The following is a 24133-nucleotide window of genomic DNA, read 5'->3' as shown; positions in this document are numbered from 1 at the left end:
CTGTACATAAGGAACATTATTGCCAACGGTTGAAATTGTATAGCAATTTAAAATCGATTAAAATGTAATGGTAGGATAAATTTCATATTTATTTATATTCTAGTTTAATTTAATTTTCACAAATTTATTTATTGTCATTTCATTATTTATTTATGACATTATTATCACTTGTAAATCTATTTACAGCAAAAAGTTATGCGTACTGTTAACAATAAATTCTCAAAACTTCAGAACTTTATGGCATAGCTGGAATATTATTTTCATAAATTGTCTGCATAACAACACATTTCACCTGAACGCCCCCAATATACCTTCCATACGCATATTTACACACACATACCAACATTCATCATGGCACGTATATGTCGATAACATGCACACTCAAGTTATGGTATTTGCATTCGCATGTACCATGTAATACCTTTGCCATATATTTCTTCCCTTACACATCCACACACACACACTCAGACTGGGTGTGTGTGTACCTTGGCAATGCGAGTAATTTCGGTATGCCATACAAATGTCAAAAAGCTTGGCCAGTTCCACATGTGTCTTGTCCTTTCACGCATCGTTCTTAGCATTCATTGCTAACGATTACTTATAAATCGTAAATCTTCCATGCCAAATGGGGAACGATGACAAAAATTTCAGCAAACAACAACAACAGCACTCAAGACCATAAAACATTACCAGCTCATATAGCGGTATATACTCAAATTTTGTTGTATCAAGGACAATGACAATCAGTAATAGGTAGGTACTCATGTAGTAATTGTAGAATGGAACCAGCACGTAATTTGGCGCTATAACAAACGGTGTCATAACCGTAAAAGATATTTACATAAATATGTTATGTAACGTTGCTTGTGAATGAGTCACTTTTGTGTGAACAACTTTCCGCCGCGATATGCCATTCATAGAAGGCACAAAGAAACGCAATTTGCCGGCGCGTATGCTCACGCATTTTTCCAGCGCCGGATTAACAGGTAGAAAGAATAGGCAGTTGCCTGGGGCCCCCGATTTTAGGGGCCCCCGAAAAATGAAAAAGACTTCTAAAATTTTCTTACAAACATAAAATTCTAGAGAGTGAAAGAAAAATATAATCAGAACTGAAAATAAATTTTGCTCAAATAAATAAAACTCAATTGACCGACAAACTAGACAAGGTTCCTAAAAAGGACATTTCCAAGTCATTTGACAAAGAAGTGTATCGAAGTGAAAGGAGAGTATATTGAATAATAAAAAAGGTTTATAACTTTTCTTCAGTTGGAAGGTCATACTGGTGAAAGTATAGCGAATCAAACTTTAAAGTTTCTTACTGAAGACTGTGGTTTAGATATTCAAAATAGTAGAGGACAATAATATGACAACGCATTAAACATGACCGGAAAGTATAAAGGTGTGCAAGCAAGAATATTGAGTTTGAATGAGAATACGATCTACGTTCCCTATTCCGCGCATTCCCTTAATTTGGTTGGAGAGCATGTTGTGAAGTGCTGTTTTTATGCAGTCGATTTTTTCAGCATTATGGAGACATTATATAATTTTTTTCCGCTTCCACCTATCGTTGGGAAAAATAAAATAAACAATGAGAAAACTTTGAAGACATTGTCAACTACACGCTGGGAAGCACATTCGAATGCGAGGAATGCAGTTTACGATTCATTTGATATCATATTAGAGGCTCTAGAAATCATTGCTGATGATGAATCACAAAATACTGATACTGAGGCGACGTGTATCGCGAATAAAATGCAAAAATTCGAATTTGGTTTCATGTTGATTTTATGGAACTCCATTTTAACTGCTATGCGTTCAGTGAGTAAGTCATTGCAAAGTAAAAGCAGATTTGAAAACGTGTGGTTTTTTGTAGAGTTTAGTTCCATAGAGTTTAGTTTCATTCCGTGAAAATTTCAATTATTTCAAGGAAAAACAAAACAATTATTACCTGGTGTACACTAAGAGAAAAAATCGTTCTAAAACGAACGAAAAAAGTTCAAAATTAAGAACATTCGTTTACAAAAGTCTGTTAAGTACGTTTTTTCTTAACTTGTGACCGATGGGCTTTTTTTAAGAACAGTTTTTCCAAGCACACCGTTCGTATTTTATGACCAGTTTGGTATTGATGTGTGAACCTTCTGTGCTCATTTCAAGCAGTATTTGTGCTTAAAATAAGATTTTTCGTTCTCACGCTTCGAGAACGACTTGTGGTCGATTTAACAGTTTTCGTTCTCAATTCAAGAACGGTTTCGGCTTGATCATTGATGGGAGGGGAAGGTATTTTTTTCAATAGGTACCCATTTATTTTTTATTAATAATAATTTTTTTGTCATAAATAAAAAAATATTTATAACAAAGAAATTTTTATTATAGTCCAACAATTTAAGGAAAAATGCATAATATGCATTTTTTCATATGTTTCTCTTATTGAGAAATTATTCTCATTTGAAGATGTAATCTGTATATATACTTAAAACATTTCATAACAAGTTTGAGAATTATCTGTGCATAAGTGAATGGAAAAATAATTGAACGAAAAATAAAAGTTAAAAAATAGCTTTAAAAAATTTTATAGTTTGACGGTGATCGAACTCGCGCCACGCGATCGCAACTACAACATCACAACCGCTGGGCCACTACGATTGTTTGATATCTTTCGCCAAATGTTGTATTTAACATTGTAGTACACACGAATTTTACCGTTTCTTTTTACTTGAACTTAATTTAAGAACATTGTTCTTCATTTAAGAACATTGTTCTCATTAATAGAACATTTGTTCATATTTTAAGACCAGCCGTTCTCTTTTCAAGAAAATGGTTGTCAGTTCAAGAAGAAGGTTGTTGTTTTGAGAACAGGTCGGTGGTGTTTCAAGAACAAAAAAGTAAGAACATGAAAATCTTGAATTGAGTCCGGTGGTGCTGGATTTTAGAACGGCGTTTTTCTCTGAATGTAGGTTATACAGGAATCGTAAAACGTACTCGTCGTAGAAAGAAACAACCTAATCACGGAAATGCTCCAGAAGTAGAATTTTCGCCTCGCGATGATTTTAGGACAAAAGGTTTCCTCGAAATCATCGACAATCTTCATAGTGAAATCAAGCGACGTGCGAAAGTGTATATGGAAGTTTCAGAGAGTTTTTCATTTCTCATCATCTTTTCTCTAAATAACTTAGTTCGTTTTTATTCTAGAGATTTTGAAGAATTTTTCATTGAAATGAAACAATTCCAAAGTTACGTGAACTCCAGATACACTGATGCACAAAAAACTCATAGTCATTTGTATAAGATTCTAATGGAAGATCAATTAGCCGATGTATTTTCTAACACAGAAATAGCTCTTGGGATTTTTTTAACATTAATGATCACAAATTGTTCTGCCGAACGATCCTTCTCGCAATTAAAAAGAATCAAAGCTGCTGAAAGAGCTACAACGAGACAAGAGCTACTCAAGTTGTTAGGTATACTTTGCATTGAGTCAGATTTATTGAACAAAATCGATATTGATGATATAACTGATGAATCTGCCGACAACAAATATAGAAAACGACATGTTTAAAATTTAGATAGTAACTTTTTGATATTAGGGGTTTTTTTATTACGCGAGCTCGAAAAAAACGCTCCAACTAGCTAAACAGTTTCATTATGGCAAAACCATACAGATGGTTACTTTTTTTAGCTGCTTTGACATTTCTACTTCTAGCGCAGTATGTTTTTGACACTCAACCAGAGAATTACAAAAACAAAATACATGAAATGCGTGTGTTTGTTTGTATGTATGTCACCCTGCCGCCACGCTGTTATTTTGTTATTTTTGTTTACCTGCACATTCGTATGTTCATTTCATTCGCTCGTTCACAATAGTGCGCTTTTTTTGAATGTGCAACACTATACAATACTATCAATCAGGTCGACAATTACCTAAGCGGTTTCAACTGAAAGCGCTTAGCCAACTCAACTCGGTTACTTTTTATTGTTGCTTTCCATGCAATTCGGTAAGCTAGCTAGTGTTTTAATTGTACTAGTTATCAACGAAATACAGCTATTATTACATTGTGACAATAAAATTTTTATGAAAGATATAAGTTTGTGTTTTTTAATCGAAAAAAGAAGGGAACGGACTTGAAAAAAGGGCCCCAAATTGATGGTTGCCTAGGGCCCCGTTGAGGGTTAATCCGGCACTGCATTTTTCAATTCTGGCAGCACATGAAATATAAATGGTGAAAGCTTGTGCCCCTTGTGCGCTGCTTTTACAGGAGTGGACGGTAATTCTGCGCGGAACTCTTGCCTCTACCAGCTGATGATGTATGTTTGTTTTTTTTTTATCTTTTTATTTCCTTTTATCTCTTGTTTGTGTTTTATTGTAGGCTTATTCATATTTTGCACATTTATTATGATATTTGCTTTTTATATTTTTATGTTTCAATAATTTTTATATTTTTATAAATTTGTATAATGAACAAACTGTTATGCTTGAAATGTATGCTAGTGAAGGCAGCGGGTTAGGGAGCTTAGAATATACCCGCCTGTCGTGAGAGGTGACTAAAAAATCAAATTGATTCTAGGTGTTGGCAGCGCAATTTATAGCTTATCCAACCTAATTGTCAACCTCAACTACCAGTGGCGAATCCTGTTTCTTAATAGCCGAGGCTCTGGCGATCCTAAGTTCGTCATAGAAATAGGGGGTGGGGGGCGGGATGACTTAGAAGGTTAAACAATTAAATCTTTCTCCATGTGGTCGGGCTTGTACCTTAAGGGTCGATGTGTCTATTGTAACGATTTTTAGAAAATCTCGATGAGTTCCTGATTTATCTGTTATCCGTTCGATCACCGAAGTGTCAGGCAAATAGTCAGATATTCTGTACAGCAAAGGGCTGTTTCTTGAGCACTAGAATAGTAGTAGGACTTCACAACTTAATGCATTCGCGTATTTCACTTCCAATGTGTAAAAATCAAACTGATAAATTATCCTTTGGTCTGCGCCTCTTTTATACCACTCAGTTGCATCGCCATTATTTTTCCCCAGGGTCTAGACTTTTCGCGCACAGCGTTCTCCAATAGTTGCTAATTTAGTTCTCGTTGTTCTGTGTCTCATAAATTGTGTGTGTATATCTTGTCGTCTTAAACTGCAGCCATTGTTGATTCTGTATACATACATGCCAATGACATGTAGTGTGGATGTTTATGTAGCTGTCGTTAGTTCATTCGCTTATATTGACTTTGTTGTTGTTGCTAGCGTTTATTTACTAACGGCATAGTGATGTGCCGAACCTGGTAATACTCGCTACCCTGCGCCATTTAATTGTCCCGATCAGACAAATTGCTTGGTCCAAAAACTGGCGTCCTAACTGACGCGAATTGGTCACACTGAAGGAATTAAAATCGTTTTCTACCTGGTCTTCCTAGTGGAGTGGAGGCAGCACTTTTCCTCTGATTCGATAGGCGGGCTCCTTTAAATTACTTTCTTAGCCGGAGCACTAGCTTTCATTCACATAACAACGCCTACCCAGCGCAGCCGCTGTGTTTTAATTCGTCGATGTTTGTAGATGTCTCCGTAAAGCTCGTACAACTCATCATTAAATCTTCTTCGGTAGACGCCGTCGCCAACTAGTATGCTCCGTATATATTTCGAAGGTCTTGAAATAAACAACCACCGTTCTATTCCGTTTTTTTTAAATAGCGGTACAAAACATGGTTGATCCAGCATTGTACGCGCTTCCCACTTGCGCTGAAATTTCGGGATAGAAGCACTAGATCAGCTTAGAAGCACTAAATCACCTTCCAGAAAACGTATTGCTTTTTCGTACCTGGCTATCATCTTGTTACTCATAATACTGGTGCATAGTGTCTCTAGTTCGTGTATTTCTTTCATCTCTTCCTCCAGGACACCAACCGACTTCCTAGCATTTCCTCCTGCATCGGCATTTATCTCAGACTTCAAGTGAGCTATCAGTCGTAGGTCATTGCCGAAAATTCCTTTTGCAGGAGTCTGCCCGTTGTTCATGTAAGTAAGGGTACCTGTGTATCCAAGTCATTATGGAACTTAGCCACTACTTTCCATAGATGGTATTCCAAAGTTCTATTGAATCGTGCTACCATAATATCAGGCTGACGATGCAGCATAGTTGTTCGAAATATTCCGAATGCCAAATGCCTTGCACACTTATTGGAACACAGCTGATTCAAAATTCCATCTTTGTTCAAAGTGTACCATGGCTTGTTACCCAATTGGTAGTTAACAATCCTGCTAAGGTTTCCGCTTCTTGTTTTAAAATTAAGTATACCTTAAGTATACCAGTACGTATTTGTTTCCACGTTTGCTAGTAGGGAATGGAGCAGTGACATTCATGGCGATCCTTTCAAATGATGCAGCTGAGTTGTATTACTTCATCTGGTCTTGATTTTGGGCTCTGGTGCACACGTCGCACTTGGCAATTCACTCAGGGACTCATTGACGGAGAGAAGCTCGGCCTTAAATCCCTTCTGAGGTTATATTTCTTATTACAATGTTAAGCTCATTTCCGTGCTAAGGCCATGGCGGTACGATGCCATATGGCACTTAATACCACTGATTTACCGCGATAGTTTTATAAAGATAAGTAACAAGACTCGCTATCTTTACATTTCTTGGACGTCGAAGCCGTGAAGTCGGACTGAGTGAAATTGGGATTCAAGGAGTTTGTAAGCGCAATACAAAGCTTTGTAGCTTCACACATTCCGAAACCCAATTTTCAACCTCAGCTATCCGATGCGAATGCCGTTAGAAATATGAATGTAGTAGACCAATATTTAGCAGACGAGGTTTTGGCGACCTCAAGTTCCTAAGTCTAAAAGTGGTCCTATTAATCGTTCCCGAGATGGTCGGGCTAGTACCTCAATGGTGCTTGTTACTGGAACGTATCGGATCTTTATCTGGCAGAGAACCATGAACATTGAATGCCTTGAGGGAGTTTTTTATCTCTACAACAACAACATCAACATATACCAAATACTGCTTGTATAGCCACTGCTTTTCCTACCTAAGGACTTCAAAATCGCATGGAATCGAGAAGCTACTCATGCAAGAAACAACTAATGAGTTCTTTAGTCTCCTTTCGCATCTGCGATATGGCGGAATTCCTCGAGATAACGATCTAAAAGAGCTTTTTACGCATGTATCTCTCCAATTTCTCAGCTCCAATGAAGACAGTTTGACATTGTGTGGAATATAGCGCTGCCTCTGAATGACAAAACGCTGCGTCCAGTGACAACTTCAGCTAAGTAGGATTGAAAGCAGAAACGGGAAATTGAAAAGCATTATTGCGCTGAGCTTGGGAGACGGCCGGAGAAGAGTATACGAATTTTGACGGAAAATTTAGTGGCTGACATAAGATTTAAAGGTGACCTCCTAAGCGGTATTTAAAACGAAAAAGGCGAAACTTGCGTTCCAGCACCCATCCCAGCGAACGAACATGAAGCGCCGGGAAATGAATTGTCTTGTTTGTTTGGGTAATTTTGTATGTATGTTTCCTTTGCCATTTCACTTTCTCATTAATATCCAAAGGGAAAAAAAGAAAAGGAAATGTCGCCACTCAGTGATAAAACAGCTAAAAGCAGTTTTGAAAAAAAAGGAATCTTTTACACTCGTCCGGCGACATATAACGGCAGTTAACTGTTGCGCTTCACATTCACATTTTAGCTTAGCACTTTGACGTCCACAAGCGTGTCGGTTTCCGCAGACATTTCCGGCAGTGTGAACGACGTTAATCTGAGGTGCCCTGTCATTGCTTATGCGACGCACTCATAACTGTTTCAACAACACACATACACACAACACATGCAGATAAATGAGAATGAGCACTCATTCCAGTATTCAGGTGCGCTTTGTCAAAGCTGCCACTCTTGGAAACATTTCCGTTTCCTCTATTTTTTTCTGCGCTTTCTTTTTTTTTGCGCATGTTCAACACCTTCCATTCGCGACACGTTATTGTTGCATTTGAGTGGCTGGGTGTGAATTTTGCCACCTTTGGTGGTATTTACTTTTTATAAATGAAGTTAAGAGTATTAATGTGAAAGTGTATTAAACTAAAAGTTGATGAATGAGTGTAGCTAAAGAAGTGTCGCTCCTTTCAGAAAAAAATATGGTTATAATGCTGTTATGTTAGCATGTTTTCGTCGCGAGGCCGATTATACAAACGAAAGCTGATGGATTGTTCACCTTAAGAGATGGGCCTTAGTGAAACGTTCGAAGGGATCTCGGGAGGATACCAGCGGCCCCCAAGGATCCACTGACAAGATGGAAAGTTGAGCACTATCTAGGAATGCTGGAATAAACAGGAAATATTGCAGAAAGACATATTCCAAGAGCTTGAGATGCTACCTGTCAAGAATTTTGGGTAATAATTGCGACTTCATAACATATAGCACGTACTCAGGAGGTAGAGGGCCAATTAATGGTGACTTATAACCATATAACTATAACCAGATAAAACAGCTGATCGAACCTACCTTATGGAAATCAATGTAATCGATTAATGGTGCCATACCATAACGCTAACGCCATAACCATACCATAGCCAACCAATTCGTTTTTGGTTTCTCGCCAAGAGATGGGCCTTAGTGAAACGTTCGAAGGGATCTCGACAGCACTGAGGATACAATAGGATTTTTATATGACTCACAGTCGGCAGCATAATACTGTGAATGTGAATGTCTAATTGTTGTGCCATCTACATTGTCCATATCGTAAATAGGGTGGCTGAGGAATTTGTCAGTGACAATTATAAGTCTCATGAGGTAAAACAACTGTAAAGATCAGGAAAATAAACGTTTACTATGGAGCAGAACTCATCTATGAAGTTTGTGATGTACTGTATAGTCTCTGCTACGATTGATCCGATAATAGGCTGCTGTCTTATTGGATGTTACGATGACCTTCAGTTCACCAGTTTAAAAGGCCCATGTAGTTTATAGCGCTTTTCCTAGAGGGTTCATTCATCGGTACATTGTTTGTTTAAGCATCATTTGCATGGGTGTATTATTTTTTCATTTGTGGCCAAGAGTAAAACGTATTTTATGTGTTGAAGTCCGACGACCGGTTATGGCACATGAAAGGTCGTTAAAGAAACAATTGTGGAACCCACTACAGCGACTACCTCTACGGATTAATTTCAAAATAGGTTCCAGTACCACTTGTAGTAGAGTACACTGAAGATATAATTAGAGTGCGGAAACAATCCCCATTTTTAAACGGTTTTATTTGGCTTGACTTGACAGACTGGCTGGCACGAATTTTGTAATTGAAATTTAAGTAACTTACCGATAAGCTACAAGCTTCAAACTTGGAATATAGTTAAGAACAATGCAATAAGAAAAAACTCCGATAGGTGGCGCATGGATCGAAATATTTCAAAAAATCGTATTTGGTGTTCGATTTGGTTCATATTTGAAACTGTATTATGTGAATAGAAAGCGACCTATGAAAAAGCATCGCCGCTAGGTGGCGCAAGGATCGAGATATTCAAAAAAATCGTATTTGTGGTCAGACTTGGCTCATATTTGGAACACATAATACATACATGAATAGAAAGCGACCTATGAAAAAAAATCTCGAGAACAATAATCCGAAGGCGGAAAAGAAAAATTTCATCTCTGTCTGGAGATATTTGCAGTTGAAGTTGGCGATTTTCATGTGGTTGTTGTTGTGTTTGAGGCCCAAAAAAATTGTGCATCACCGTGGCGGTAGCCACGTTAAAAATTTTCTTTTGCGCCTTCGTATTATTGTTCTCGAGATTAATACGCGTCTTTTGACATCTCTCTCGATATTTTTTGACGCGTATTAGCAGTCGACCCCTCAACTAGACTATTACCAAAATTATTTTAAAAATTAAAGTACAAAGTAGTTAACACTATAATCGCATTGAGTATCAGATTGAACTACGTAGGGACAACCAAAAGCACAGGGAGTCCATCTGACTTTGGCCATTTTGTCAAAAAAACGTCAGCCGTGCACCGTAGCGTGTGTTACGACCTTTATACGCTACAAACAGCTGTAGTACAAATGCAACGCTGTATATTTATTTTCCAACAATTTTATTGATCATTGTTTACTATATAGTTTGGCAGCTTAAGTAGAGGTTATGTTGCGAATAGAGTGGAAGGCAGTGGACTAGGCAGTCGAATGTCATATAATGAAGGAATGGTGTTCGGAGATTTTGCAAAGTTAAAAAAAAAAATTATAAAAGCTTTAATATAAATAAAACTATTGTTTTAATAACAACAAAAACGCCATATATATTCTGTATACATAAATTTGTAAGGATTATCTCACTTTAAAATTTGAATTAAATAATCTAAAGTTTTGTTTTGAAACTGAGTCGAGAACTGTGCGTGTGAATGTGCGAATTTTCACCGATCAGCTGTTAGTTGCGCTACTTGGTAAAATTTACAATGTTATTGATTTTTTAGTGTTGTTTGTTTACATTTGTAGAGGCAAATTATTTGCAAGAAACAATAAAAGTTAGGTATATGCCATAACTATTTCGAACAATAAAATGAGCTCGCTTTTTGGCATTGCCGAATTGTTCAATTCATACGACAATGTTTATATGTTAAGCACTGTTACGATGCTGGCTGCCGTAATATTGGCATTCTACTTTTCCAATTTGGTGGATATTGGGGTAATTATAAAATATTAATCAATAATACGCAACACTTAAGCCAAATCTTTCTATAGATGGGTGGCACGCAAGAAGAGCGTGAAGTCGAAGATCAGGCTGTTATGGAAGACATGCTTGACGCTGGCTCAGACGCCGAAGAAACGGATACGGAACGGCTGTATGACTATAGTGACGACGAGGATTTTAACACAGACAATCCTATGGGCGATGGTCTGGTGGGTAAAATTAAGTCAGCTCGATTAAAAGAGCTGGAATCCCAATTGACGCATGATCAATTGGAAGAGGAGCGCAGGTAATTTTAATTTGTGCAAGAAGTATATGAAATCTGTTTGCCTACTAAAAGTCGCATCTTAGAAATGATTAATATGTATCATCATTATTTATTACTATATTGGCGACTGTAGCGTTATAGTTAGGTTAGGTTAGGTTGAACTGGCCGGTCCATGAGGACCTCACATACACTGAATGAGTTCGTAGTTTTACCAGAAGTTTGTTTTAACGACCAAGCTGAAAACCCCTATCAAAAACCAGGACCTATGTTATAAAATAAATATAAAATATTTAAAACATTAGTGAAACTGTAGCGTTACGTGAAGTGAACCTGGATAGTTAGGTTAGGTTGAACTGGCCGGTCCATGAGGACCTCACATAGACTGAATGAGTCCGTAGTGTTACCAGAAGTTTGTTTTAACGACCAAACTGAAAAACCCTACAAAAAACCAGGACCTATGTTATAAAATAACTACGTCCTCTTGGCAAATACTAGAAGTTTCCTAGGACTTAAGCCACTTGCTGGTTCTAGATCTGACAGCTGTATCACTCTTAATAGCTGGAGCACGAGCACAGAACGGGCTCGATCGTTTCCTCCTCCAACCCGCATTTCCTACATATGCTATCACTGACCAAGCCTTATTTAAAGGCATGTGACGCCAGAAGGCAGTCTCCAGTCAGAATACCCGTCATGAGTCTCAGTAGAGCGGGTCAAATTGTATGAGGAAAAAAAACTTCAGGTGCACCTCCAGTTTCTGAATCTATGGGTCATACTGAGCCGCTATTCGGATTGGGATATAAAATTTTCTAACAAAATTAGGGAGGCTCGAAATTCATTTCAGACCTATGGTCTCATGAACAATATTACGGAGTATGGTCCATAGATTCTGAAACTGGATGTGCACCTGAAGTTTTTACCCCATATAATTTGACCCGCCCTAGTCTACAAGCATCTCTTTTTAATGATAGAAGCAACTTTGTTAGTCTAAGGTTGTAAGACCTACACATAATCTTCGACACATTACAGCCCCGCGCTTGAACTCACGCCTTACCCGCTTGGTCGATCATGTGCACCTCTCGCCTTCGCTTAATCTCGCCCAGTCTAATTGGGACGTCTACGGAGCAAACTACAAGAGATAGTACTATAGGAGTAACAGTCATTGGTCGTCGTGAAGGCATACTTATCAGGGTCCTTATTATGTAACTCGATTCGAAAGAAATTTCTTTTTGATTTGAAAAAAAAAAATGTATGTGATTTGACAGCTTTCGAATCGCATTTCCATTCGTATCGAGCCTCAGATTCAGCACGAGCTTATTATACTGGTTAAATTAGCATGGTAGTTTCAATGCAGGAGGCCAGCGTAGACTTATTACGAATAAAACTATATTTCGGGCCAAAGGTGTAAAATGCTCCAGAAATATATTCGCAGCAAAATTTGGTTCATGGTGCCCTCATCCAAAATCTTTGTTTAAAGAATGTGAAACGACAAGCGGAATGAAAAAGGTAATTTTGGCGCCTTCAAATATGCAGCCCTTTTTTTAATTATCTTGGTATCGACCTCTTATTTTCAACAAAGGTATATTTATAATTTCGTTGTAAGGAAAATGCAAATTAAATAACTACAAAAGTTTTGCATATTTCAAGGCGCAAAAGTATGCTATTTTATGCGTAATCTCCAAAAATATCGCCAAAACTAACTTTTCGTGCAAGAGCACATAGAGTTATCGGTCATTTACACCAAACTGCAGAATGAGGCTATTACACCAGCAATATTCAAAATACCTTTATAAAAGATTTTCATGCAGACCAATAGTAAGTTCAAGCACAATAAATATCTGTGTCTTATAACAACATAAATCAACATTTTGAAACACAATAAACATTGCAATCCACCTACCTGCAAGTAAAAATAGAAATACCTATTTGTTATTACTAAAGTAAAAATTAATAACATTTGCATGTAATTATACCTTTTGGAACTTGCTTAAAGAATTTTTACTGTTGCTACAATCTGGATCTAAAACCGTTGAATTCCACATTTTGAATTTTTTTACATCATTTTCATATTTTGAAACACAATAAACTTTCGAAATTTTACCTGTAAATAAATATTATGAATTTTTAAATATGATAAACAAGTTATGCGTTCAAAGCGTCTTCAGATGGTGATACCTTTTGCATAACTTTATTGAAATAAGTTTGTGCTATATGCTGATTGCTAACTTTTTATAATTTTAGAATTGAACGTGAACAATTGGCTGCAATATACGATTTGCTTAAGAAGCAGGAGGCAGATTTGAATATGAAGGAGATCGATGAAAGAGAATTAGTGGCACAACTAAATTTGTATCGCTGAAAATATTGAATTAGAAATTTTTTAAGTTTTCACAAGCACCTAGAGAGCACAATAAATATTTGTAGTATGTAGTATAAGTACAATGTGAAACTAGTCTTTAAAGTTACTTTTAAATAGAAGTGTATTAAAAATATGTTTATGTATAGTATTTTTAATGTTGTAACGAATTTAAGAGAATATATTTATTTCTCAAATAATTAGAGGTAAATTTCAAAAGGATTATTTAAAATTAATAAGAATATCTAATACTAACTTTGAAAAAATATTTCTAAAGCTTTTCAAAACAAAGCTTGAAGTTATTAATATTTTATTGCACATTGGCGTGAGATTGCGCTTAATATATGTAATATTAGTACGACATAACAAACTACATGTATTTAAAACATAAGTGAAGTATTTAAATCAGACATACAAACAATAGAAAAGTATATTTGTTACTTCACAGCAACGGTTAAACTTTCATCCAGAAGCAGACAACGCTTGCCTACATAATCTGTGTTAAGCTCCCAAAACGATACTTCATCATCATCATCCGCTTGCTCTTCATCCGCCGCATCGTCATCCGCCTCCTCATCAGCCCAACGTTGTTCATCAGCGAACACTTCAAACGGTTGTGCATCTGTATCATTCAAAGCAAATTGAGCAATACTGCGTACCTTTTGAGGTTTAGCAATTATCTCTATAATAGCATTGGACGCTTGCACACCCAAACATGTACAGCTTTCATAAAGATTACGCAGCTGTATAAAATGTTGACCCGCAACCAAACGTTTCACTTCATCTTTTTCGTTCAACTTGACTTGGGCTGCCCAATTTAATATAACTGTAGTGTGTGTATCGGAATTTGTAATTAAAGTTTTGAACTCATCTGCATTGATGTTTGTGTTAAAGAAAATGGTTTCATGCTTTGCTAGGAAGCCATACATTTCATGTACTGACGGAATGTGTACATGTGCAATATCGGCGTTGATGGTTGGTATAATATTTACGAATGAAACGCGTTCGTATAGTAACTTTGTGGGATCGGAAGTAAGTTTGCTAGTGTTGCGTTCTAGACGGCATTGGAAATTCATTGATTTTCCTAGTGGTAGGTATCGTGCTGGAAGTTAAGAGAAATCCGTAGGTTAAAAAAGGATATAATGTTATAAGGTGGATAGCAAATAGTACACATTATTTTTAAGATAGCCTAAGGCCCTTGCTGCTATGGCTTTATAGCTTAATTATAATTATAGCTTTTGAATAAATAAATAAAATGTTTAAGCACCCCAGACTAATCGTATCTCCATCTTTTCTCAAAGTACGCCGCCGTTGAATCAACTGGCGATAAGGAACGTTCGTCTAGCTGTTTGGCCCATTACTGGACGAATAGTATTCGAAGTGCCTTTTGATATTTCTTCGCTGCTGTCAAGTAGCAGTATTAGAAGTTTGGCCCTCCATTCAGTTCCTAATTTCTTCTCTTAAGCGTCTCAATTTCAGGTTTTGAAACTTACACCAATTTAGTTATGCTACATCCTTCTGGAAATACTATACCGAGTGGCCAAACGGCACAACAAGGGACGAGTTTGTTTGTTTATAAAAACAATAGAACAACATACCTCCATCCGTTTCAGTAGCGATTTCCATTTGATTTGTAACTGTAATGAGGTAGACAGATATTTTATAACACATGTTGTCAAAACAAAATTGCACTTACTGTAAAGCTTATTACTATTAACATTGTGATCAGTACTGTAGATACCAAGCGAATTAACATAGATATCGTTCGAAGCAAACAATTTCGCATTACTTTCATTCTTAACAGCAACATCAAGTCCCAATTCACCAGTTAACGTATTACTGATGACGCAAGTAACAGTGCTATATACACTATCGTGAATTTGAAATTTCCAATTATGACGCACCAGGCGATATTTAATGGTCGAGCTGGTACCATCTGGCAATGTATAAAAGAAAAGTAAACGCAGATTAAAATTGCCGCTCTGATAAGGTGCCTGTATATGCATTGGGACGGTAGCGCATTCTTGAGGTTTCAAGCTGGTGGCATTTTCATGTTTCAACAAACGAAATACGCGCTGACGACGTAACTCGCGATCTTTTGACAGCTTTTCGTTGGTTAAATCTTTAACAGCTGGAAGAGTGCAATATATTTAATATTTAGTGCTAAACGAGAACATGTAAAATGATGAATGTGCTTACTTTTTAATATGGAAAGCGGTACGTCTGTATCTACCTCCGTCAATGTAATCCAACGTGGTTGATCGCAACAAAGGTAAATTTGCTCAATAGGTACAATACCAGAATTTCGAAGTGTCACAGTCACTGGCAATATCTCACCGGCCATCAAATTTCTTGGCAACTGTGTAAAACTTACAGACATTGAAGGCACTGCTGGTCTTATTTTGATGTTCAATTTACTATCCATAATCATTTGAGTTGTCTGTTGTCCCTGCTTGCCCTTTACTTTTACCTGAGACGTTTCAAAACGTAGCATTCCCAGCAGACAAGCTGTAGGTTCAGCTGTGAGTACTACTTCACCAACCACTCCAATTATGTTCAATAGTCCAGTCAGTTTAGGTGTGATTTTGAAGTAAATCGTTTGCTCGCAGCGCTCATCCAAAAGGACAGACGGTACACAGCTAGTTTTTATCGCAGCACTTACTGCTGCTTTGCCTAGATAAGCAAGGAATTAATTTTTAAAAATCAATATTTTAAAAGATTTTTAGTTACTTGAACTCTCTTCGTTGTTATTATACAAGGATTCATTAGAGAGAACTTCACCATTCTCCAGTTGCAATCTCCAGAGTAAGTCAATGCCATTTAATGCAATTGAGCATTTAACAGTATTGAACACAGTTACAGCAATTTCAATAGGTTCTGTGGAAATAAATATGTACTTAAGAATTAGAATTTTTAAATCGTTGTGCAACAGTTTTATTTTTAATAAGGAGTGTTACGAATTACGAAATCTGAGTGCATGTACAACCTCGCGAAAGCGGTAGTTGGATCTAATTATCGAAACACATATTTTAGTATTTCAAGTATAAACAATGTTTTAATATTTTTGGAGAATTTCTTTTCGTCTTTTTTGTTTTTTTTTTTTGTTTTTTGTTTGTCGACAGATTTATACCAAGAAAATCTGAGGAACAGTGCAAGTCTAGCCATCCTGAATGTCGCTTTCTGAAGAATTTCAACAAAAAACTAAGTCGAAACGACACTTTCAAAAATTTTCTCCAAATAAAAGGGTAATTCATCCTAGAAATGCACATATATTTATAGCATATACATTAGACTGGGTCGATTTATTAATCGATTTCTCGATAGGATTTCGGCTCAGGAAAAAAGTTCCACTACGCATACCCAAAAAAATAATTTTCGAGCCTGCGAAAAAAAATGGCGAAACGGTAAAGTTTTCGACCAAAACACTCCCCCAAAACCCAAAAAATATTTTTTTTGTTTCAAAAAACTGTTATCGCCGTTTTTACTACAGTTTTTTGAAAAAAAAAAAAAATATTTTTTGAGCTTTGGGAAGTGTTTTGGTCGAAAAATTTACCCTTTCGCGGCTTGAAATTTATTTTTTGAGTATGCGTAGTCGAACTTTCTTTCCTGAGCCCAAATCCTATCGAAAAATCGATGGCGCGATATCGGTTAACTTTCACCCATACAAACGGACCCAGGTTAATATACATACTTCCTCCCCCTTATCCATAAAAAAAGGTTTGTAAAGTCCTTATAATTTCAAATTCGTATCGCAAATTCGTTTTGTAAACTTACTATGTTTGGATTTTCTGTGCTAATTCGAACTATTTCATTTCTGAAATTTTGTTAACAATATGCATATTTGGCGAAAATAATTACCTCCTTGCACTGCTAAGGGATTTTCTATTGCTGGCTGCTCTTTAGAGAAAAGAAAGCGTGTCGGCTTGAAAGCAAACGCTTTTTTCGGGTCTGCTGTTGCTACAAGCATTTCTTCCATTTTATGCCAAATTGTTGCATCAGCGCCATCAGACTAAAAAAGTATGTTAAAATAAGTTAACTTATTTGTATTTTGCTCTAAAAATACAAGGCATACTTTAATATCAGTGCCGCTAGCAGCCACCTGCGCTCCACTAACCATAGTTATTGGAGTTGCAAGTAGAACACGGATAGAGTTCTGTGAAACTTGTGGCAGGGTTAATGCAAGGAGACCAATTTCAGTATTGCGCTTGATAAGCTCCTGTAAAGAAAATAAGCAAAATATTAAATATTTAAGTCGTCATTCAAAAATTGATTTACGAACCGTATGCATTTGTATATATTCTTTTAGAAAAACCATTTGTTGTTGTGCACTCTGTTTACTACCCGGATGAAGTAGGTGCGAGTAAGAGCGACTTGCTTCCTCTAGTCGCTTCAAAGCATATGCCTGTTTAGCCATTGTATATTGTATGTGATCTTCAGCTAAACTCCAACCACGACTTTGAAAAACTTGAAAAGCTTGTTGATAACAACGATGTGCATGCTTACGCTGACCTGCACGCGAGTAGCGATTGCCAGAGAGTACAATGTTAAAAGCATATTTACGATACATTGACGGATTAGATGCCAGGAAGCAATATGAAGCTTGCTCTAACAACAAAGCTGAACGTAGATCAGCATCTTCGCTAGTCATACGTATTAGCTGTTTTGCCGCTTCGCCATACATGCGTAGGGTGCGTAAACATTCCATGCTAAGTAAAGTGGCACGCGTAGCAAATTGTTGTAATCTAAAATGTAATATGGAAAAGTAATTGACTGGAAAATTAAATGAAATTGCATACACATTACTTGCAAACTGTTAAATAGCACATTATAGCATCTTCCATATAATCAAAAGTTTTGCGATTTGCTGTGCCTAACATAAAAGCCGAAACGGCGGCCATTTCTAAAGCACCTGCATAATACTGCCATGCGGAGTCTGCATTAAAATCACGCTTTGCTTGATGATAAGCCTGAGAGGTAAATATATGCAAGTTTATAGTAACCTCCCCGTCTAAATGGAATCAAACCTACCTGGAATGCCAAGTTATAATGTCCAAACATGAAGTACAGATCAGCAAGTTTGCGTGTCTGCAATTCCGATGATTCGTGTGTGTATCTGTGAATAGGAGTAAAATTCATTAAACATTGCGTGTATTCATAATAACAATAGAAACTTACATTACAGCATTTTGATTGACTGAATTTGAGCCAGGTTTACTACTGACAAACCAACGTTTGGTGGCGCTAAGTAAGGATTTGCTGACACCTTTTTTGTTTGTGATCTTTAATCAGGGTAGTTGGAAAATTACAAACTTACACTTGTTACAGAAGTCCTAAAGAAAGTTCATATATATATTTACCGCCTCAGACAGTTGGGCCACCAACTGCTCCACATAGGGTATTAGAGCGCGCACAGTATAATCCTGGACGAAATGTCGTAAATTTTCAACATCCATTGAATTTAAACAACCACCGTGTCCTGCTGTTTGATCGCCGCTATCCACCTCACTACCACCCCAAACATTTGCATTTATAGTCTGTGAGGCTATGCTCTCACTGCTGACGGAGAATTTCGAACTCTGTAAAAAATTGCAAAAATTATAAATATACCTAATTATACTGAGATTATGAACTTACTATAGCTTCAGTTGCATTTTCCTGCACTGGACTCAGTGGATGCATAATGGGTATATCACTAGCGCTATCCGTACTCGATATTGCATCACTTAGCACTGATAGCTGTATGTTTGGCATCGAAATCATAGATATGGCATCTTGTGGTGTTTTTGCACCACTCAATTGATCAATTTGAAGTTCCTAATACGAATTGAGAGTAAGTTTTTCTATTTTAACACTGGGTAAATATTTAGGGACATTTCTCTTAAGCAGAATGATTTCATTAAGCTTAAAAAATGCAGGACACGCAAGCACTTTCAGATTTTCTAAGAAAGACCGTTTATGAATTTTCCCCAAGAATAAATTTTGTGCTTTCGATAAAATTTGTTCAGAATGGACTAGCTGTAACTACCTAATATTACGTTTTTGGATCAATATCTGACAAAGAACCATTCACATCGATAACACTTCTCAAAACTTTCGTGGAATGACTTTATCGATACATGAAGTTAAGGGGAGTATTGCGGACATGGGAAGATCTTTTCCGTATTTGAGTCCGGTACATTCTGGTACTGTCACAATATACTAGTCGGCATTATCCCTTCGCAAAGCTTCTTTTTGAAGTTGACATACGTGAGTCTGAAGTCAATTTATGCAAGAGTATACGTAAATCCCTATGTTATGTCTATTGTGAGTACTTTAGTTGCCTATTTTATTTGCCAGCCAAATAAAGTCCGGAACTTGACATCGTTAAATATTCGATACGTCACAGTACCAGATTTTACTTTGTTAACACAACATTTTACTTTGTTCTTTCGTGTTAAACTAAAATCATTCTGCTTCTAAAATGTAGCACAACTAAGGTAGAATACTGTACAGTTTTCGGCTGCCTTTTTATGTAAGTCGCCCAATAATCGGGTACTTCTCCTGTTACATTGGGATCTAGTGAATTGATCTGCACTAAAAAACATTTGCTGTCACCAAACGTGGACTTGAGTAGTTCATAACCTTGCTGAGCTCTAAGTTTAAACGAAAGTTTAGTACAATATTATAAATAAAATAGGTAAAACACATTAAACCAACTTCGATATATCGCCCAGTGAACCGTCATGCAGCACCACATAACTATTAAGCACGTTGGTGGGATGAAGCCACTTTGGCAATTTTTGTGGAGTTACACTCTGCATCTGTTGTACACGTTGCGTTAGTTTTTGTGCGCTTTCTATAATATTTGGATCGCTGCTGCTCAAAACTATGAGGCAGCTAAGAAAATGACGTGTAAATTCATGATCCGCGGGAAATTGTACAGTTAGAAATGTTTCACGCCATTGTTCAAACCAAGGCTCCGAAGTTGGTAGTTCTAAGTCCATATTTCCTATTGTTACGAATTTGGTTTTTTCATTATGCGCATTTGTTACCGCTTCATTGAGCATTTTACGTGCCAGCACCGTCTGTGGTGGGCGCCAATCCACATCGCAAAAGTTTAAGCGCAATCCTTTGATAGAAACACTCGTCTCTGTTACATCACGAAATTGTGCTGTAATTGCAATGGAAATATAATTTCTTTTCACGTGCACTATCACTTTTACTTACCATCGCTTAGTAATTTTGCGAAAGGTTGCAAAATTTCCACAAAACTCAAATTATTGCGCGCACAAACTTCGTTGGCCACTGGGCTGCTTATCACACCCACCAAAGGTGAGAACATGTTTTGTATAATCTCTGGGGCATTGAAATTCTGCCCGGTTAGGTGAATCATTTTACTTACTGTTCGAACTGCTGTTTAAGTTTTATTTCAGATTAATTAACGTGAAAAATCCACTAAAGTAAAAATCACTTGCACATCCAAACCACAATTTTCAGCTGATTTTACAACGTTAACTGCTGAAAATGCTAATTTAAGGTAGGCACAGGGTGGTACAACTTTATCGACAAAAGGTTGTAATATATGACGGTCCAATGAAGCGTCATAGAATAGATTGATACGAATATTTTGCTTACGCTCTCATATTTTCGCTCTCACGAGGGATTTATCTTCTAGTTGTTGCTGGCAACAATCACAGATAAATTCCTCGCGCCAGCTGAAGCGGGTGCCAGAACACAAAATGTGCCAGCCAAAACGAAAAACGTGCCAAAAATTTTGGTAAACTTTAGTTTGACCTACAACTGTAGAATAGCGTTCAAAAATTATGGAAAAAAGGATAAACATACTTGTTTTAGTGTAAATATTATTAGTTCGAAGGCGGAGGGTAAATATTATTTCCCATTCAAAAGTTATCACTAAAAATAGGTTTTGTAAATATGAACTCCCGATGTAACCAGTCCATTTTGATCACAGAACCTGGAACGCCAGACATGCAGAATAAGCCCTATCCATTAAATAATGTTAACTATTATATCATAGGTCCGATTTACTGAAATTTCAAAAGAATATATGGTTTTCACTGCGAGTTAAATGCGTTACAATATTTGACTAATTAATTTAATCGAAATGTAAATTTTACTTAGATTTGTTTATATTTAACTCTAACTAGTCGTATTATTGTAAAATAACTTTAAGCAAATAAATATTTTACGACTTTTATTTTATTAAATGATTGAAACTATAATCGCCGAAATGTATGTCAAAAATCCCCATTTTCAGATCTATTAATTTTTGTTTGGAGTGCCATCATTGATAAATGTTATAAAAAATGTGCATTTTGACAGCGCTCTCTCGAAACAAAGAGTTGCAAATCCATTCATCTCTGTGAAGCGTGATCCAGATATGAAAAGAGATTTAACATGCAAATCCCACAAGAATGTGATCCATATGGGTCAATTTGTTGTTGCATTTGCATGTTAAATTGTTAAAAGCCAAATTAAACTTCCTTAACCCTAACGCCATAGTCGTAACCATATCCATACCCATAACCATCACAATGTGATCGATTAATTGTGCCTTAACCTAAAAATCGTGAAAAGTTCATAAAAATGATGAAAACGCTAAAAATTACAAACATATTCCACAAAAATAAGTATCTTAGACATAACGTATCCAAAACAATGAAGAAAATCTAAAAAAATTTATTAAAGTCACCAACTCAAATATTTTTAGGTTAGGATATGGCGAGAAACCAAAAACCAATTGATTGGCTATGGCGTTAGCGTTATGGTATGGCACCATTAATCGATTACATACCTTTCCATAAGGTAGGTTCGATCAGCTGATTTATCTGGTTATGGCTTTATGGTTATAAGTCACCATTAATTCGCACTTAAAGTGCGTGCACACTAAGCGGCGCGACATGTAGCGGCGGCGGCGCTTCACTTTTTTGCTTATTTGATCAACATTGTCGCTCATGGCCACGCCGAGCAGTGCTGCTGCCGCTAGGTGTGAATTTTTCAATAAGAATACATGCAAATAATATTTTGAAGCGCAGTGTAGTGCAGCTCAGTGTGGCCTTAGCTTTATCCGTATTTGGATCACGTTTCATTGGAACGCGAGGAAAATCGCTGTGTGCCAATCAGTATAAAGCTGGAGTCATTGGTGCCGTATGTCGTATCGCTGTATCCGTATCCCTAACGTAATCAGCTGTTTATCGTTACGACGGTAAACCAAAACCCAATTGGTTGGCTGCAATACGGTTACGACCTTAGCGGCACCAATAATCGATTGCATTGATTCTCATAAGTTTGGTCGAATCAGATGTTAAAAGGTTACCGATACGGTTACCGATAAAGCACCAATGTCTCCAGCTTAAAGCCGGAATCATTGGTGCCGTATGTCGTATCGCTGTATCCGTATCCCTAACGTAATCAGCTGTTTATCGTTACGACGGTAAACCAAACCCCAATTGGTTGGCTACGATACGGTTACGACCTTAGCGGCACCAATAATCGATTGCATTGATTCTCATAAGGTTGGTCGAATCAGCTGTTATAAGGTTACCGATGGTTTCTCGCCATATCCATAACCTAAAAATATTTGAATTGGTGAATTTAATAACTTTTTGTAGATTTTATTCATTGTTTTGGATACGATATGACTAAGAGACTTATTTTTTGTGGAATATGTTTGTAATTTTTTGCGTTTTCGTAATTTTTTGAAATTTTCACGTTTAGGTTAAGACATCATTAAACGATCACATTGGAGATGGTTATGGATATGGGTATGTTTACAACTATGGCGTTAGGGTTAAGGAAGTTTAATTAGCCCTTTATTATATAAAACGCTTTGCTGCGTTGCTTTACCTGACAGTTGAGTTCAATATTTGACCACACCTATATATTGCTGCACAATTTTGATGGAACGTTAAGCGAGGGAAATTGTTTAACGATATTGTTAACTTTGGATGCTGCCGTACATTGTGTACAGTACCAGTGTGTCAACTAAACGATAAATGTCGAAATTACAAACAGCCTCGCTCACCTGATGCAAATCTCAGATCTATAGTTGCATTTTTGGTACCTAAGACGGCCCATACATGACACAAAAGCCATGCGCATATATAAAACGACGGAATTTGTGCAAATAAAAATTTTGGCCCCTATTATGAGCATCTTTCGATCTTCGACTGTGGTCGAAAGAGCTGATCGAACGAATTTTCATTCGGTATTATGACGCACGTTCGATGAAGGCAAGCATTATTGTGAATTTCGATAAATTCAAAAGTTCACAATAGCGCATTTCCTTCAGCTGTCAAATAAAATAAAATAAATAGACAAAAGCAGAACTAGTTATTAAATGCAAATATTGAAAATAAAACTATGACTATGACGGAATTGTGGTTTTATGATTCGTTAGATGAAGAGAAAAGCTTACTGGAGCTAGCCAGAATTAGAAGACGCGTGAGGGATGCTTCAAATACTTTGAAAATGAATTCCACCACGTAAGTGTAGCTTTCTAAATAAGTTGTTAAATTGTTGAAATTATAAGTTTTGTTTATAGATTTATTCAAAACTTCAGACTGTCCAAAGAAGCGTTCATGGACTTGTTGTCCAGTACAGATGAACTGCTTCAGCAATGCACAAGAGCCAAGCATATTCCTAATATTCTAAAATATGCAACAGTTCTCCGATTTTGTGCTCGGTGATCCTACCAACTGAGCATTGGAAACGAAAATGCATTCGTACTTGCCCAGCCGAATGTGTCTGTGGTTCTAACAGAGGTGTTGAATGTCTTGGAAAATTTTATTTGTGAAAGATGGATAAAATTCAATTATGAGGAGGCTGAGCTACATCAATCAAAGTTGCATTTCT

The 24133-nt window shown here is 36.8% G+C and overlaps 2 protein-coding genes across 4 annotated transcripts in view; one reads left to right on the top strand and one right to left on the bottom strand.

The window, feature by feature from the left end:
* The window catches only part of l(3)76BDm (trafficking protein particle complex subunit 8 homolog l(3)76BDm), a 195198-nt gene extending 174414 nt beyond the window's left edge, over window positions 1-20784 (bottom strand). Inside the window, exons 1-18 of one of the 3 annotated variants that reach the window (XR_010953904.1) lie at window positions 20486-20784; window positions 19976-20429; window positions 19770-19911; window positions 18914-19093; window positions 18637-18855; window positions 18455-18558; window positions 18308-18392; window positions 18083-18246; window positions 17559-18021; window positions 17352-17495; window positions 17138-17288; window positions 16010-16156; window positions 15479-15952; window positions 14976-15410; window positions 14878-14916; window positions 13695-14381; window positions 13099-13278; window positions 12897-13024 (exon numbers count right to left, since the gene is read on the bottom strand). Coding sequence is in view for 2 of the 3 variants with exons in the window: in XM_067791413.1 (XP_067647514.1) it covers window positions 13717-14381; window positions 14878-14916; window positions 14976-15410; window positions 15479-15952; window positions 16010-16156; window positions 17138-17288; window positions 17352-17495; window positions 17559-18021; window positions 18083-18246; window positions 18308-18392; window positions 18455-18558; window positions 18637-18855; window positions 18914-19093; window positions 19770-19911; window positions 19976-20429; window positions 20486-20651 (4032 nt within the window). In the remaining variant the exon portion in view is untranslated. Of the gene's footprint in view, window positions 1-12896; window positions 13025-13088; window positions 13279-13413; window positions 14382-14877; window positions 14917-14975; window positions 15411-15478; window positions 15953-16009; window positions 16157-17137; window positions 17289-17351; window positions 17496-17558; window positions 18022-18082; window positions 18247-18307; window positions 18393-18454; window positions 18559-18636; window positions 18856-18913; window positions 19094-19769; window positions 19912-19975; window positions 20430-20485 lie in introns of those variants that run through there. The other 2 variants (XM_067791413.1, XM_067791412.1) reach the window with 2 other exon arrangements.
* LOC137253864 (matrix-remodeling-associated protein 7) lies at window positions 10042-14550 on the top strand. Its single transcript, XM_067791415.1, has 4 exons — window positions 10042-10076; window positions 10436-10655; window positions 10712-10947; window positions 13165-14550. The coding sequence occupies exons 2-4, from the start codon at window positions 10530-10532 to the stop codon at window positions 13280-13282; spliced, it is 480 nt and encodes a 159-aa protein (XP_067647516.1). The 5' UTR covers window positions 10042-10076; window positions 10436-10529; the 3' UTR covers window positions 13283-14550.
* Window positions 20785-24133: the final 3349 nt, after the last annotated feature.

The sequence above is a fragment of the Eurosta solidaginis genome, chromosome 5 (genome assembly GCF_040869045.1).
Source record: "Eurosta solidaginis isolate ZX-2024a chromosome 5, ASM4086904v1, whole genome shotgun sequence".
Lineage (NCBI taxonomy): Eukaryota > Metazoa > Arthropoda > Insecta > Diptera > Tephritidae > Eurosta > Eurosta solidaginis.
Note: the sequence above shows the minus strand (reverse complement) of the source record. Positions and strands in the feature narration are given on the sequence as shown.